Source organism: Acyrthosiphon pisum, chromosome A1, assembly GCF_005508785.2.
Source record: "Acyrthosiphon pisum isolate AL4f chromosome A1, pea_aphid_22Mar2018_4r6ur, whole genome shotgun sequence".
Taxonomy (NCBI): Eukaryota; Metazoa; Arthropoda; class Insecta; order Hemiptera; family Aphididae; genus Acyrthosiphon; species Acyrthosiphon pisum.
Window position 1 is genome coordinate 70,159,515 of NC_042494.1, and position 18,935 is coordinate 70,178,449.

Genomic DNA, 18,935 nt, shown 5'->3' on the forward strand with positions numbered 1-18,935 from the left:
ATTAGCATATTTTAGTTTTTCAATAGAATCTTATATTTTTGATTTTGTAGCTATAAATATTAAATATTGGATATTAAACCTGATAAATTATTATGGCTGAATGGAACTTTATTAAAAAGAACTGATACCTTTATATATCATTTTTAAAACTTGTTAATTTTTCCACTTAATTCTTATTTAAAAATCAATTGTCATATTTTAATTTTGATTTAATAATATTTCCAATTAAAAAAAAACATAAAGTAATATTTTTTTGTAAAGATTATTGTTTTGTATAAATAGTCAAACATTATCATTAACATAGTTCCATTTACACGAAATGCCTAATATTTTCTAATTTAAAAACAAAATACGCCATAATGTATATAATGTATAACACTTGTTAATATTATATTAAATTTTAAAAATAAATAACTGAAATTGATAATAAACTTTGAGTATCTACAAATTAAAATAATGGCGCTCATCTGATGAAAAATAAAAGACAGTATAATGTTTACAATTAAAAATACAAACATGTGATTTTATTGTACTACTATTAGGTACCTATGGCCAAGGGGGAAGGACGGCCCTAACGGGTGAAGTGCCCCCCTGTAGCGCCGTGATACCATCACAAAAAAAAAAAAAAAAGGTACCTATGGCCAAGATCCATAAGGCGCGGATCCAGAAGATTTTAACAGGGGGTGCTAAAAAAAAAGGTGGGCAAGTAGGTGTCGCTCTGCTTTACATTAGGTTACAATTGGATCACTGCAGTATAGTCTGTAATGGATGATGTTAAATTTGAATTCAATGATACAATATCATTGTATAAGAAAAACGGTTCTGAGCGTTTAAAATATAAAATGTCATTAAACAGCTCAAGACGGCTCAAAATATTTTGTACATTTTATCAAGTATGGGAATTGATAAGATGTTATATATGATGTAAATTTTAAGTATATCTTCAAGTATTCGTGTTTGAATTACAAGAAAATAAGAAAATTTGGTACACGCCTACTCATGCCTACATGAGAAATCCAGAAAATATATAACGATGTAAAAATTTAATTTAACTTCCCGGTAGATATTTTTTTTTTGATAAAGGTAAACATAGGTATTAATGAGAAATCTTGTATTAAATTTTATAATTTTAGATTCAAAAATAAAAATTTTTATGAATTTCTAACTCAAAATAATTTGTACGTGTGCATTTTCGTTATTTTTATGTATTTTGTCAACATTTGAACTTTAAATGCTTATAAGAAAAAATTGTGACTTAGTTTTTAAAATTTTTCAACTGCCATTGTAATAATGTAAAATAAATTTTCAAACATTAAAATGTTATTGACATTCATAGAAAAAAAGGTGGGTAAGTGGATGTCGCTCTGCTGTACAGTACGTTACAAGTGGGTCACTGTATAATGGACAGTATTAAATTTGAATTCAATGATATAATATCACTGTATAAGAAAAACGATTCTGAGCGGAGACGGTATGTCAGTCTAGGTATAAGGTATCTTAAATACTTATCTATGGTATTAATAATAAATTCAAAATTAATCATATCACAATATCCATCAGGTAACGCGTTATACATCAACAACAAACCGTGGTACTATCATAGATATATAATAGTATACTTTAGAAGTTTCAAGTACCCACAAATAATATTATACAATCATTACAATCACAACAAAATAAATAAAATATTTATTCCAGGTTTTTTAATATGTAATTTCGTCCAAATTTGAACTTAAAATGACTATAAAAATAAACTGTGCTTATGTATTTCTTAGAATTTTTGGTAACAGAATTAAATATTTACGTGGAATCTTGCTTTAAATTTTCAATCTTTAGATATAAAAGTTGAACATTTTATAAATTTTTAACTACAAAATAATTATTCAATTTTAAATTTGATAAATTTTGTCAAAATTTCAACTTCAAATGCTTATAAAAAAAATGTGTGCCTATGTATTTTTATATTTTACAATTGCTATTGTAACAATATATCAGGAGCCTTGCATTAAATTTTCACGCATTTTTACCAAACAAATAAAATTTTATTGATGTTTATAGAAAAAAAAACTAAAAAAAATGAAAACTGATAATGTCCGTAAACAGCTCAAAAAGAGTCAAAATATTTTCAAAATTGTATGGTGTATAGGAAATGCTAATATAAACATTCAGTAAAATTTTCATGTATCTACAGTTATTCGTTTTTGAATTACAACAAAATAAGGAAATCGCTACATGAGAAATCGAGTGAATATCAAATGTTGTAAAAATATGAATTTCAAACGATCATAAAAATTTAATTTGACTTTCTTATAGATATTTTTTGTTTGATAAAGGTAGATAATCTTATAAGGAATCTTGTAATTATTACTGGGGATTTTAAATTTACACAGACACAAAAATAAATTTTAAAATTTTAAAAAAATTTAAAAATTTAAAAAAAAAAACACACATCATTGTAAAATCAATACATTCATCGTTCTACTCAAAATCTAAAATACTTATAAAATTAGAAACTAAAAATGTTTAAAATAAATATTTTGAAAATTTTATCGTGTATAGAAAATGCTAATATAAACATTCAGTGAAAATTCCATGTATCTGGTTATTTTTTTTTGAGTTACACCAAAAAACCAGAATTGATTTCGTCGAAAACCGATTTTGTTTAAAAATTCCCGTTTTCCATAATTTTAATTTTATTTTTCCCGGCGCTTTTAAAACTATTTTAATTTTAAATTTTGACCTTCTGAATGAACCAACTAGATTCACTTTCCCATCGATGGAGATACTGTTGAAGAAAATCGAAGCAGTTGTACTGCCCCAAGGCCCAAATACGGCGATGACAGAAACAAAGAAAAAAATTTAAAAAAAACACATCATTGCTCCGATCAGAATTTAAAAAAAAAATGTTTACACCTTTATATTTTAGAATCTAAAATTTAGATTATTATACAAATTTATTTTATTAGTGGCTTAGACGACAGGGGGTGCCCGAGCACCCATAGCCCCCCCCCCTGAATCCGCGCCTGCTATGACCACAAGGCACCAGACGTTTGTTAAAAAGTACCTATATGGCTATAGCCTTTATAGACATCATAATATAAGGGCCATTATCCTTAGAATAATATTGGATAGGTACTCATATATTATTATAAACCATATTTATATTTTACTATCTTATAGTTTAATCGCCACCACAGTGTAAACTACGGTATGTATTCATATTGGTGTTAGGTATATTATTATCTATATATAATATAAGAATCTAACTTGATTGTGGTGACGAAGGAAACCGGTTTGTTTGTTTATCTATTATTATTAATTATTTATTTGTTTGCACTTGCATTTTTCCATTTGAAATAAATATTATTCATAGAATAAATAATTTATTGTTTCATATTTTTCTACCTTATCTCTATTCTAAAATAAAAAGAAAAAAATTTACCACTCCAGTGGTTGAATTCAAAATGTAGGATATATTATTTTCAGAAATTAGCAATAACAATAACTACAATATGTAATTATATTATATTATTTGTATAGCCAAAAAATAGTCTTATATTTTTTAATTAAATTATAAAAAAATAATTTCTTCCGGAGGAAGGTCGGGCAGCTAGTTATATATATTATATAATATACCTATACAGTATTTTATAGGTTGAAACAATTTAGAATTTACTGACATGAATTATTTATACTATACATTTATACATATATATACAGAGAGATATGATGAGAGAGTCATCAAAGGATGTACCTACCTATATATTTCAATTTTAAATCAACAACAATTTATTATTACAATTTATTATTGGATTCCAAAACCGATACTGAATATAACTGTACAAGATTAAATCTAAAACTGAGGTTGATAACATTTATTAGCGTAATTTTTATATCACGATTTTCAAAATTACCCTCTTAACTCTAAAATATAAGCGCAAATAGCGTTTGGGATTTGGGGCGGCTAAACCCTTACTTTGATAATATTGAATAAGCTTAACACAAAATATAGGAAATGTTTGGGGGGGGGGGGGTATTGGGGGGCTTAACTCAGTGCCACAACTAGAGATTAAAGTGCCCAGGTGCGAGTCAAATTTTGGGGCCCCTTATTTGCAAAACTTTTGTCTTGAAAAATTGCATAGCACCAAAAGCGCAATTAAGGGTGTGCTTACAACTCCATGGTAACAAAAAAAAACCCAGAAAATAATAAAGACACATGGTTTCCCATCTCAGGAGGTTAAACATTTTTATTTTGGCTCTTCAAATAATGTCTATACATAGTGCATACCAAGTAAAATTTTAAAAAGCAAAACAATTTTTATCACTTTATTTGAATTAATTTTACTTACAAAAATATATCAAGTAATTTATGCTGCACAGCCATGCATTCGAAATGTAAACCATTATGACGTGTTTTCATCTCAGTTGATATTTTAGATTCTGAGCGCTCGATGAATTTTACAATGATGTGTCTTATTATGTATTTATTTTGTCTCTGTGACTGTCATCACTTTTTAAGACGGTAAAAATGTTTAGATTTCTTCAACAGTATCTTTTCTGTACTTTGGGGGAGTCAAAAGTAAAAAATTCCAAATAGTTTTCAAAAGTGCCGTGAAAAATAAAAGAAAAATTAAGGAAAAACGGGAATTCTTAAGCAAAATCGGTTTTCGACAAAATCGATTTTGGGTTTTGATGTAACTCTAAAACAAATGACCGTAGATACCAATATGTAATATAGACTGAATGTTTATATTAGAATTTTCTATAAATCATGACATTTTAAAAATATTTTGACTTATTTTGAGCTGTTTACGGATATTTTCAGTTTCCAATTTTTTCAGTTTTTTATTCTATAAATATCAATAAAATATTATGTGTTGGGCAAAAAAACTTGAAAATTTAATAGACAGCTCCTAATATATTGTTTCAAAGACAGATGAAAAATATTAAAAATCTATAGTCATAATTTTTTTTTATAACCAATTAAAGTTAAATATTCACAACATGCGTAAAATTCACGAAAATGTTTCAATAAATTTGTGTTAGAAATTCATAAAAAATTATCTTTTTAAATCTAAGATTTTTTTGTAATTCAAAGACGAATAACTGTAGATACATGAAAATTTCACTAAATGTTTATTATATCAATTCCTATACTTCATAAAATTTTCAAAATATTTTGACTCGTTTTGAGCTGTTTATGGATAATTTCAATTTCAATTTTTTTAGTTTTTTTTCTATGAATACCAATAAAGTTTTATTTGTGAGGCCAAGTTATATAGTTAAAAATGTATTGTATAAAATATTGTATAAAATGTTATCTTCGTAAGTATAATAACTACTATAATAAGTAATAACATATTACATAAACATAATATTAGGATGTTGGACGCGTGTTGCAAGTATCGAAAAATTTCAATTTTCATCATGTGTTGTAAATTGGAATAAAAGTTCATATTAGTTTAAAATCTAAACTCCTTTGTGTCTGAAAAGGTCCCCTTAAATATGATGATGGGGACCTTTTGTGGGTGTAGTGCACCCCCAGCACCTCTGCTAATTGCGACACTGGCTTAGCCCCTAAAACCCTCTCCCTATCTGCGTCTATGCTCTAAAGTATATATCATAGACCAGCGGTTCCCAACCTTTTTAGTTATGCAGACTACGAATTGTGTTAAAAAAACTTTCAAGGACCTATAGTACACGGGCATAAGATATAAGCATTAAAGCACGTATACTCATGTGACGAATATAAGAGGCTTTTAATTATAGTTGATTAAAATTTAAAAATTACCTAATATTACTAAAAATATAGACTTACTGTATAAAATCATATAAAAATCTCGATGTTGATGTCTATTAAAATTTACCGACCCTTTGCTTGGACCCTCGACCAGCATCCACGGCCAAGTACCACGTTGACCACGGCCCGCGGCCCTTAAGTGTGCCCCGGCGCGTCAGGCCCATGGGTTGGGAACCACTGTCATAGACCATAGTTAATTTTGTGTTCAATACTTATGGATGATGATATGGGTGCTATACAGCACCATATATTTTAGGACCCATTACAGTTAACTAGTTCCTGCATAATTTTAAAATGAAGAATTTAATAAAATTAAAACAAAGAACATTTGTTTACCTACACACTTATTAATATTACTATTATACAGAATATAAATGATTATTAAACAGATCCTACATAATGTGAAAATCTATAATATACTAATTGTATATTGATAAATGATGATAAGATCTCAAGGTTTAACTACTCTTAAGAAATAAGAGGACTACACTTGTACCTCCCACATGAGCCGCATGAGAACGATAAACTGTATGTGTTGTCTTATCCCATAATTTTTTTGCTCAGAATAATCCGTTTTACTTTAGCTATTTAGAGTCATTTAGAGCGATTATTGACATATTATTAATTTAAGGTAAAAATATTATATCTAGGACCTCACGTAAGCTTTATTTAATTTTAAATTTATTATTGAAGTATACAAAAATAAAATTCCAATTGCTCATAATTTTCCTTAAAATTAAAATATCATACAAAAACCTAGACGTTGCTGTTTGACTTTCATCTCCTAACACTCCATTATAGTATACTTAGCTGACAACTAACCTCATTGCCACTCAGTTCGATCTTATTTTTTTTCGTTAGTATACAATGAAAGGAAAATTATAGTTATAGCTAAAGCTATATTGCTGTTTCACTTTACAATAATTCAGAGAATGTCCCTTAACGGCTCAACCATCATTCTATAACCATCGACGACCAACCACTACCACTGCCACAAAGTACTCGTTACTCAAGTCTCAAGAGCGATACTTGTTCGATGCCTCACCCGGGCTGCACATATTATAAATACTAAGAGGAAGCAACCAAATAACACAGAAGCATGCGACTCTCCGTCGTTATCTTCTAACATCCAATATCCAAATATGTCAACTTGAATATAATAAACTACCTACTCATTTATTTATTTTATTTTTTAAACGAGTGGACCATTTTTTAATACAGACATGCAATATACTTACACACAATAAATTCTCTTCAAACCATTATGTACCAAGTATACGTCTTACAGGTACACGCTAGGGGCTCGTCGAAAACATCGAATATTAACAACTAACAAGCCCCAAACATTTCAATCTTAAATCTTCAGGTAAATCATAAAAGCACCCTTATTTTATTAGCATCTTACACAAATACCCCAATATTCCAATATTTTTTAATGTAGCAGTAATACCTTTGCAGACCTTTTTTTTTTTTAGCCGTCATGTAAGGCATCTGAAACTATCTGTTATCTGTTGACTGTTCTGTTGTACCTACGTAAACGCGAAAAACGAATTTATTGATAATCTAATCTTATCGTTTACGAGCTTAGGAAATGGAAAGTACAGATTGCAATATCTTACGATATATTCCAATAATAAGTTAAAGATAGTTTCAAATTATCAATTATTTTTTTGAAAAGCGAAGTAAAAATTATGAATTATATTTGAAATTGGCGTGTCACTGAAATAATGCAAGCAATAAGACATAGGTTCGCCATCCCTGGTATATACAATTATTATTATTATTATATCCCTGTACTATCAATTACCAGGAATAATAAATCATAATCATATGCTGGATCGTGTAAATTTAGTGTATGATTCTTCATACTTTATAGTATACTATATTATATTATATTATATTATATATATATATTACATTAAACATATTGTATAGGTACTATATTAGCTATGTACAATAATGTATGTTGTATCTTCAAAGTTATAACTGTTTAATGGCTTATAAATTGTTTTATGGTAATTTAATTTTTGGCAATAACGTTCGTTATCAATTAATTAAATACAAAATTAGAATAACCTATATAACCTTATATATTGAATACTAAATAGAACTTAAAAATTGTCAACGAGCCTATAATTATGACTAATTGACGATAGAATCTATCGACGGTGAATGGTGATGGTTATTAATCATTTTTATGAGGTATTAATTACACCTATAACCTATATAATATTATAAGGTACCTAATAATAGTTTATAATACTTAATATAAAATTATTATTTATTTCTTGCTTTATTCTTATGTTTGAAATTTATTCTGCATTTCTGTGTTGGTACTTCATTTTTATAATTTATTAGATATATATTATGTATATTATTTTGGAATAATGTTATAATCATAATGATCGGTTTTATTCTAAGAATATACTTAAGCCTTTAACTATCATACCGTGTCTGTCACCGTCAAAAATTTTTTTCCTAAATAATGTTATGATAATTATTAATGTACTTATTTAATAGACACCTTTGTCCTTTATTATACTTTTATAGTAAGTACCATAGAGTATATTTATTCCACCCGTGTAGTAGTAGTACACTCCGTGTAGTGGGAGGTTTTTTAATTCGGACATTTCCCCTCCATATTTTCAAACAAGTATTAGGAATTAGAATATAATAAGAAATACTATCTTTTTTTTGTCTAACATTTAATTTTATATTTATGCGTTATAAAATTAAACAGAATAAATTTCAAAATATTTCCTTGAATAAAAAAGCTATACAGGGGGGAAATGACCTACTACACCGAAAATAGCCGGTGGTTAAATTTCCGAGGGGAAGTTGGCCATTTACCATTCTTGTTTGCCAACACTAATAATGTTATAGAATTATATTTTTTTTTTGATTTCGTGTTACTTAAAATTCTGAGATAACCTAATAGTTTAGTGCTAATTTATGTAAATATTTTAAAAGTTGAATTATTAATTACCATTGAGTATATTTATATAATTATGTAACTATAAAAGTTGTAAACTTTGGACAGAGGGGAGAAAGAGCAGAAGACTAAAACATACATAATGAAACACACATAATCTGTATGTTATTTGGTTTATTTAGTTATCTGAGTTTATTATAGCGCCATTTATATACGTTTCATTATTTTATGAATTTATGAAGATTAGTAAAAATATTTAGCTATAATTCTGTATAGGTAACCGTATTAATATATATATTTAACTATTATAAAGGCTAATCAAAAATTGTACACACCCTTACAAGTTATTATGTAGGTAGTTATTAATAAACTGTTAAAATTATATATATTATGCTGTATAGGTGAGCGTAGGTACCTACTTTATTTGTATAGGCCAAAGCCCCATAGATACCTTAAACATGTTATGTCTCTCTCAAGTAATACGTTTGTTGTAACATGAAACTAAAATAATAATACTATAATATGAACTATATATATATAGCTGATATTAGATGTTGGTACTCGATTTAACAATCACCAATCATTTTATAGCCATCATCTGGTATTTTAGTATAATTTAGTACTTGTTATACAGAATTTGTGATGAAAAGTCTACCCAAAATCTATAACAAACCGAGAAGAGCAATATATTTTGCACTATAATAGAGGCACATATTTTGATTATTATTAGCGTAAGAAAAAAATTAAAATACAAATTCCCAAATCATCACATTTATTGAAAATAACCTACACATTTTGTTTTTAAAATTAAGCTTTTTTAGTCTCTAGAGAAAAAAATAATATTGGGTATGAATATATGCTAATATATAAATTCCTATATCTTCCATTTCATATACATATTAACTATTAAGCTCCTATAACTATAATATGTCAGCTAACAACTAACGTAACTAACATAATTGGTTTAAATAAATCAATGAAATCTGGCATTCATTAATGTTGTCTACATAAGTTATTGATATAGATGTACACTAAAGAACAAGCAAACGTTTTTTCGCAAATAAATATAATATATTATATAATTGTAGATAGCCTACATATATGAATGATATACTTATATAACATGTTTTTTTACTTAACTAGTTAATTTATTTGTTTTCAAATAATTAAAATTTATAACTTTATAAGTAAATCAAAATACACATAACGGTGAAAATACTTCACTGTTTGTTTCTAACACAGAAAATGCTTGTAAAATGTAGTATAGTTTTAGTCGATAGATGAAGAAGATTGCTGTCTCTTACTTTTGCAATTGTACATCTTTTGAATCTTTTGAATATCTTTTCTGCTTAAACCTTCTCTCTGACCCATTGTCACTCCTCGTGTCTAAATATTATTAAAAAAACTCATTTAATAAATGATGAAGTCTATACTCTATAATCTATATTATTATAAAATAATATGTATTAATATAGGTATATAGTATATATATGTTATATATACTATAATATTACTATCATATACATCCAATAAAATCAACGATTCAAATGTATAGCAATGATAGACATTCGCATATAATAGACTCTTAGGGCCTCAACGGTTAAAATGCCAAAACTAAATCCGACATATCGAACAATTTAAATTATCGTATATTTTAAAAAGGGGGAAATAATTTTATTTCAGACATATGATATATCGAAACTATAATCTATATTCTATATAACTATATGACTATAATATATTATATGCATAAAATATATACCTTCGGATCGATGGTCGCTTGACCATTTTTCGAAAAAGCATTGGCCGAATAGTGCATTACGCTACGATAGTCGTAGCCTATACCTTGGCTGTCAATCATCGAACTCTGGGCTTTTTCAAAATTATTTTCTCTACCTGAAAATACACAGGAGTATTAAAAAAATGGTTTCAACCCCACAGTTTAAAAGACAAATTATTCTGCATTCTAACCCGATTGGATATTGTTATAGTTGACGGTGACGAACTTATCCCTGTCTGGTCTGTTCTGTTCATGCATGAATCCAGCAGCGTGAAGCATTTCGTGCATTACTGTACCCTTCTTCGACAAACATCCCGGACTTTGTAGATTCACCTATACAATTATGATATAGATTAATTGAAATAGTGTTCTATACTCTATAGTATTATAATATTGCGTGCAGTATATTATATTAGATAACAAATTATATATACTTCTTGTCTTCCTCCGATTTTTCCGACTGATGACCAACATCCCGTATTACCATTAGTGAAGTAAATGTAATCAGTGTCATAAGAGGTTCTGGGTGTGAATTTTAGACACGTTAGTTTTTTGTATTCATCAATTGAACTCAATATCAACTGTCTATCACTAGACCCTAGATTAATCATATAATACACATACCTATACATTTTGATGTAATTAAATTGCTTTCATTTTACGTAATGCATATTAATACAACAAAATCTACTACATATTAAACATGCAAAAGCCCAAAACTATATTATTATGGATTTTAAATTGTAAAATAAAACTGCTTTCCCGAGGTTATTGATTTTAATTTGTCAAAAAAAAAGAAATCAGGTTTTCGGAGAAGAAAGAGTATATTTATAAATTTTATTTTATTTTATTGAAATACAAACGGGTTAGTTAAACCCTATTCAAATTCCTATGTTAAAACTATTAACTGAAAAAGAAAAATTCAAGAAAATAACATTCAAAATAGGTAGGTAGTAAAAAGTAGTAGGTATGTAAAGCTTGGTTATAGTTTTTCTTCATAATATATTATAGTATAATCAGTAATGTAGGTATAGCTTATACTGACCCGTCGTTAAAAAATTTTCCGCCCTAAAGTGAACATTTTAATGACACTATACTTTACCGATATATATTTTATTTGATTTTTCCACCCTCATTTTTTTTTTTTTAATTGTATGCTGCCTTAAAGCAACGCATGCTTTTATAGCGACGGGCCTGAACCAATATAATATAAGCTTATCTTGTTACGTAAAAATTGCATTTAATGTTTTTTTTTGCTATTTTGATCCTTAATATAATATCAGTGTGTCGGGTATAATATATACTGATCAGAAATGTAATGATATGTTTTACTTACATTTTCCTTGTGCAAATGTTAAGAATTTTAATTTAGTGGACTATGGACATATTTGTAAAGAAAAATAAATACTGTAGACATATTGTTGTACTCGGGGGTGCTCCAATCACAATTTAAATTAATTTAGTGGTTATTTTATTCTATAATTTTAAAATACTTTAGAAAAAAACCTATACAAATTACTTAGATAGGTATAGGTATTAATTACGTTAATTTGAACAATAAAAAACTGACATCAATGTCTATAGCCAACTGTAGTCAGTTATTATACCTAATACCAATATTAAGTACATATTATTATTATATTATAATATAAATATTAAATACAACTATGATATAATTTAAAAAATCATTTATAATATTAATTTTAATGCAATATAATTTATAGTTGTGCTATTATATTGATTTTATTCTATACTACATATTATTTATGTATTATGTAATTATGTATGTGCAGTACGTATTATATTGCTTTTACCAAAAGATGGACTGATTTCGTAGGGGATGACGCCTTTAGGCCATCTAGACGATACAGCTTTCAATCCATTCCTAGCATTTCCAATCGGGTGTAATATGTCACCCTCGGCGTATTCACCCATCTCTTCGGGGTTCAGTTGACTAGTCTCTTTCCACGTCGACACTGCTTCACCCGACTTGACATCTGGAGTACCAAAAATTGCTGCGCCTAAATGCATTAGACCATTGTACAAGTCCGAATCACTGCTATTGTCAACTTCGTTCTCTTCCTCTTCTTCGGCCCGCAAATTCACGGGCTGTGTCAGCGCCAGTGGCAAACAAACCGCTACGAACCACAAAAACACTTTCATATCCTTTTTTTTCAAATGGACGAAAATAAAATAATAAATTAATGTTTATCTTGTTTCGCAACGGCTTTAACACTACGACGGTCGATGCGAAGTGTTTGTGTTTTTATATACCTAATGTAGAACAGAGTTAATTAACTTAGATAATATTCACTGGGTCGATTAAGAAAACAAGCCACTGTGTCCAATGTGTTGTAATTTTTTTTTAGTAGGTATATATTTAAAATACGTACGGAAATTGAGGTGATAACGTGACAAGACGACAAGATATTTTTCAAAGAAACGTACGCCACTTAGCAAATCGTTTAGACCGTTTAAAGGTGGTTTATAATAAAGATCCCTTTATTAAGATAAAATTTCGTTTAATTAGGACGTTTTCGTGTTCAGTGTTTATTCGGTGTTAAAATTTACAATACAAGTGCATAATTACTAACATATAATATAACAGAAACGGAAATAATTCTAAGAATATAGTGTTATAGTGTTTTAAAAGAGGTATCTACCTCATATCTATTTACACGGACTACGTGACACAATACAACGACACGAATCATAAAATATGTATAGGTGCCTATACCAATAGTATTTTAATTAATTCAAGAACCTGCCAGTGGCCAATACCTTTAAGTTTTAACTTTTAAGTGTAAACTTATTACTCTATAGTATGAATAGAATTAACAATAAACTTACTTTATAGATACTCAAATGTAGAACAAATAAGTAGGTACTAGTGTACTACGTAATAATATTATTAAAAAAAAAATAGTAAACTATATTATTAAGTACTCTACTTTTGCAACTTACAAGACTAAATAAATAAATAAATAAATATTAAATAATACATACATTTCTATATTAACTACATACACTGATATTTCTTTAAATCATATTTTACTATATTATATACTTTATAAGTTATAATACATAAGTGATGAGTGATGACGAATTTTAACATTGATCAATTCAATAGTGATAATTTAATATGTATAATAGGTGGTTAGTACATTTTTCATATTTATTTCCAATAGCTCTATTAAATCAATTGTTGAATCAGTAGACAATTTAATTAACTTTAGCAAATATGAAAATAATATTCCAGTGATTGCTGGGTATTTGGATGACTCTAATATTTCACTGCCTACCAATATTTGAATATTGTATTATATTTATATGTAATAACCGACGGATCCATTTTCTTCAAAAAATTAACAAATTATTTTGTAGTTAATAATTTATAAAATGTTCAAATTTAGATTCTGCGCAGAGCGATGAATGTATTGATTTTACAATATGTGTTTTATTATTTTTCTTTTTGTATCTGTGTACACTGTACACGATAAGAAGTCGTAGTATAACTTCAATTTTCAAATTCAGTACCTATCTTGTCCAATGGGAAAGTGAATCTAGTTGGTGCATTTGGGAAAATAAAATTTAAGATTTCCAGTAGATTTCAAAATCACCGGGAAAAACGGGAATATTTAAGCTAAATCGATTTTGATTTTTGGCGTAACTCTAAAACAAATGCAATTTTCACTGAATGTCTATATTATATACCATTCACCATAAAAATCATGAAAATGTGCAAATTATTTTGAGTTAGAAATTCATAAATTATTCTCTTTTCAAATCTTAACATTAAAAGTTCAAATTTTGACTAAATTTATTAAATTTAAAATTTAGAAATATTATTTTGTAATTAAAAATGTATAAAATGTTCAACATTTATATCTAAGGATTGGAAATTTAAAACAATGTTCCATCAAAAAATCTAAATAATTTAAAAAAGGAGTTTTTTTTTATAGTTATTTTATGTTCAAATTAGATAATTAAAAATTAAAAGAAGAAGAACGATTTAATTGTGTTATATTCAAAAAATATTATTCGTGAGTACTTAAAAAGTTAAAACTTCTCAATTCGTATATTATTAAATACAAATAATATTAATTCAACATACCGGCTATCGCATTAATAATAGTATTATCAATATTCAATATTATATAAAATATCTTTGGCTGACAAACCGTCTCCACTCTTCACTCAGAATCGTTTTCGTAACAATGATATTATATCACTGATTTCAAATTTAATACCATTTATTACAGTGACCCACTTATAAGTTATAACATACTGTACAGCAGAGCAACATCCACTTGCCCACCTTTTTTTTTATTGATATTTTAATTTAAAATTTGGACGAAATTAGATATTTTTAGGATTTTATTTATTTTGTTGTAGTTTAAAAATATTATTCGTGGTTAATGGATACTTGAAACTTTCAAAGTATATTATTATATTTTATACACACTGATATTGTTAAATGCAACGTTTTTACCAAAATCAATTCAACCTACTGTACCTACAGTAAAATAAATTAGGTACTTTAATAGTAATAATAGGTATCCTAAGATATTCATAGTAATATAAGCTGACAGACCGTACTCACTCAAAATAATTTTTCGTATGCAATAATTTATCATTGGATTCAAATTTAACACATCCATTACAATCATTACAGTAAGTATAGACAGTATAGTGACCCACTTGACACCTATGAACTGTATATATACAGCCGAGTGGTACCCACTCGCCCACATTTTTACTAATTGCATTTCAATACATTTTTTAATTTTTTATTTATTATAAACCGCTTACAACACTTGTACCTAAGTTATATTAATTCTGAGTAATAATTAATGATATCATATTAATTACTTGGAAATTGGAAAAATTATTCAAATAATAATTAGTATTTGGAACTTAGATATTATTTTATTTTTGATATAATATAAATTCTTAAATTGTGAATTTTTCGTAAGTCGTAGACTTGTTGTCTGTAGACAATAATTATGTCATCAACATAGTATTATGATGTTGCCCACACGTAACATGACAAATTAGCGTTTGGTTAATTGCTTTAGTATTAGAGCGGTGATTCCCAACCTGGAAGCGTGAGCCTTGAACACATTGCTGGAGACTGGGGAGGCGCAAACAATCGCTAATCTTCACGGAATAATTTTTTTAATTAATAACATAATATATCTGGGGTAAAAATGAAAAATTAATAATTGCCGGTTATCACATAATATCTCCGTCGGGATTCCGGATTAAGTGCTAATTGAGACTATAACGCAGTTAAAGTTTCAGGATTTTTAGTATAGTTATATAATTTTTATTTAATAAATTGTAATTAATTAAACCAAAAAAAAGGTCTTAAACTTTATAACTTAATTTTAGATTTTGAGCGGAGCGAGTTCACACGATAAGTAGTCGACGTAATACTGCGATTTTCAACTTCAGTATCTTTCATGGTGTGTGGGAAAGTGAATCTAATCGGTGTATTAATAGGTCAAAATTGAAAATTCCTATTAATTTTCAAAAGCATCAGGAAAAAACAAAAATGCAGCATGCTTTGTCTCCATCTTACAAACGCATAGCAAATTATAGCATACGTTCTGTATAACTAATCTAGCCCTGTACAGTTTACAATTTTAAAAGATCATAACTCGCTTTAAAATTAAAATATAAAAAATGCCTATCTCATTGAGTAGATAATATTCTTAATTTTAAATTTTATTATTAGGTCAATTCACTCTAAAATTAAACACAATTAAATATTCAGAACATACAATGTCCTATGTTATGCCTATGCGTTTGTATAAAGTATAACCACAGAATAGAATAATAACGTATAACCACAAATTAAGAGGACGCCACCCGCATGTGTTGTCTGCGTCTTACAAATGCGTAACATACCAAATTTACGCTCAGAAATTCAAGTTGTATGCCATTAGCTTAACAATTAGGGTGAATCGACATATTATGAATCTTGATGGTAAGAGAATTATCTGTGTTTTGTTGGAAGTTTTTTTACGATTATTCAGTTTTTAAGTGAGTTATAGCGTGTTGCGTGTATAATAAATGTAAATTATGTAAATTAAAAATGTTCATAACTTACTTAAAAACTGAATTATCGTAAAAATACTTCCAACAAAACACAGATAATGCTCTTACCATCAAGATTCATAATATGTCAATTCACCCTAATTGTTGAGCTAATGGCATACAACTTTTTACAACAGCTTTTCATTACAACAGCTAAAGGCAATTTTTAAACTCGTTGTCGTCACCCGAGATCTATGTGTTAGTCGTAAATGATTATTAGTGTGTGTGGCGTCCATGCGGGTCAATTGTAGCGGTACGGAGGGCTCTCACACGCACTCGCACGCAAATGTGAGTATGTAATATTGTGATCATGAAAAAAATGTTTATTTTTCACTCAAACACGATTCTAATTCCAACAATACGTCGCAACGATTAACTCGATTTGCATCCTGACAAAATATTCTTTTTTTCCACAACATCTACGAGGCATCGGTCGAGGTAAATTTTTAAAATTATATTTAGTTAATTAAATATTTAAGTTGAAAATTCTGAATTTTTTACAATTTTTATTGCATTTTAAATTTTTAAATTACAAAAATTAAAAAGGTGGCTCGACCGTTCCCGTAGTTTTTGACAAAAAAGACGTGGTAGTGAACCCCATAAGCATAAGTAACCCATTTTTTTGAGAGATAACAATAACTAAATAATTAATGAATATTATGTAGATGGATACTTTAATATATTACCTTTATTTTAGCTGCTATATGATGTCCCAAAACTAGCCCATAATCGGCCCGCTTATGACCGGTGGTGGGGGGGGGGGGGGCATTTGCCAAAAAAAAAAAAAAATGACGCCACTATTTGTTAGTTATGGACGGTTTATAGGAAAGTTCTATTTATTTCGAGAAAAGTTAATTAAAAATATAATTTATATAATTAACCTTTCTAGTAATTTACGTGGTTCGAACCATTAAAAATGAAATGTGGCGATTTAAAATTAAATACAAATATACATAGGTATAAATGTATAATTAACAGTATTATTATTGTATTTATTTTTTTTAATTCACAACACTTGTAACGGCAACTATTAGAGATTTTCGTTACATGGAAAAAATTCTTAAGAAATTATGTAATGTGATACAAAAAAAGGAACGCGTTATTATCGTTTTGTTACTACCCAACACTGGAACAATATTCTATGTAGTCTATATTTTCAATGTGGTAAACAAATTGTAAATTTTTGCTCCCGAGATTGTATATAATTTGATTATATTATTATTCATGTTAATCTTAATGAGTTAACCGTTATAAAAATCTTGGAGGGGGGGGGAATACTATTGTAATGATATTCCGATAAGAAAAGTTTCATCTCTGGCCTCTGCTCGAGCAATACCGATCGGTATTCTATACATTTTGGTAGTCGTCGATCAGATAGAGGAGCGTCAGACTGGTTATTGCTTATCTAGTATCACGGTTATCTACTTTAGAGTAGGATAACCGTGCCCAGTATTAGTATTATCACAGAACAATATAGAATAGACACTCGGTCAGCTGTGTGGGTTTACGTATCCCTACGGTATGAAGTATTGGACTCTATAAATTGTACCGTATCCGTAATCTGATAGAATGTTGGCAACGTGTATCCCTCTTTGTTACGAAATCTTAAAAACGGATACAAGGCAATGGCCAATGGGCATTATTATTATTCTGTGGACTGTGACAATGATGTTAAAATGATTTATTTAAATGATAACATATGCCACGCCCCCCTGGAGACCATGTCCAAGGCCACAGTCACCCGATTTTGCCAATACACGCAGTGTCGTACCTCTGGTATTATGTAATATCTCCATATGAGGGACGGCGCGTACGCAGTCCCAGCTAACAAAAATTCTGCGCCCGAGGTATCCACATTAGGGATACTCGCAGGGGTCAACCGATTCTGTGTGCAATGAATCGGCCTCGCCCTGGAGGAACCGCCTCTATGATCACGGTTGACCTCCACGCCAGGTAAGTATGCTAGATGTTCGATTCCAGAGCCCTTATACACTGTACACTAGCCTCCCCAAAACGGTACACACCCGTAAAATACCGGTGACCATTTCAGTCGTCCGACGGTAATGGTAACCGGCGACCGGTTCAACAGTGTTTCGAAAACTTTTGGTAAATAATGGAAACGTTTGTGGAGCTGAACAGACTCTGTTACATGCATCGATGGTTCGATAAGCGCCAGCCGATAACGTCAGCCGATATGTGGCGCTTCCTATGAACGAAATACTGCAGACGAATTTTCGTTCTTTTTTTCAACGCCTGGTGGCTCAATCAGTGAACCTCGGTGTCGGTTCATCGGAGATAGGTCCCACAACACCGGCTTTTTA

The 18,935-nt window shown here is 28.8% G+C and overlaps 1 protein-coding gene and 1 non-coding gene across 2 annotated transcripts in view; both read right to left on the minus strand.

Annotated features, from left to right (window-relative positions):
* Window positions 1-12,766, minus strand: part of LOC100160728 (zinc metalloproteinase nas-13) — a 16,638-nt gene extending 3,872 nt beyond the window's left edge. Inside the window, exons 1-5 of the mRNA XM_008184910.3 lie at window positions 12,327-12,766; window positions 10,947-11,110; window positions 10,704-10,845; window positions 10,495-10,628; window positions 10,037-10,118 (exon numbers count right to left, since the gene is read on the minus strand). Coding sequence (XP_008183132.2) covers window positions 10,037-10,118; window positions 10,495-10,628; window positions 10,704-10,845; window positions 10,947-11,110; window positions 12,327-12,675 — 871 coding nt within the window. The 5' untranslated portion in view covers window positions 12,676-12,766. The remainder of the gene's footprint in view (window positions 1-10,036; window positions 10,119-10,494; window positions 10,629-10,703; window positions 10,846-10,946; window positions 11,111-12,326) is intronic.
* Window positions 12,767-18,412: 5,646 nt separating this feature from the next.
* LOC115033970 lies at window positions 18,413-18,575 on the minus strand. The gene has a single exon (XR_003839313.1). It is a non-coding gene; the product is annotated as a U1 spliceosomal RNA (small nuclear RNA).
* Between the last annotated feature and the right edge of the window lie 360 nt (window positions 18,576-18,935).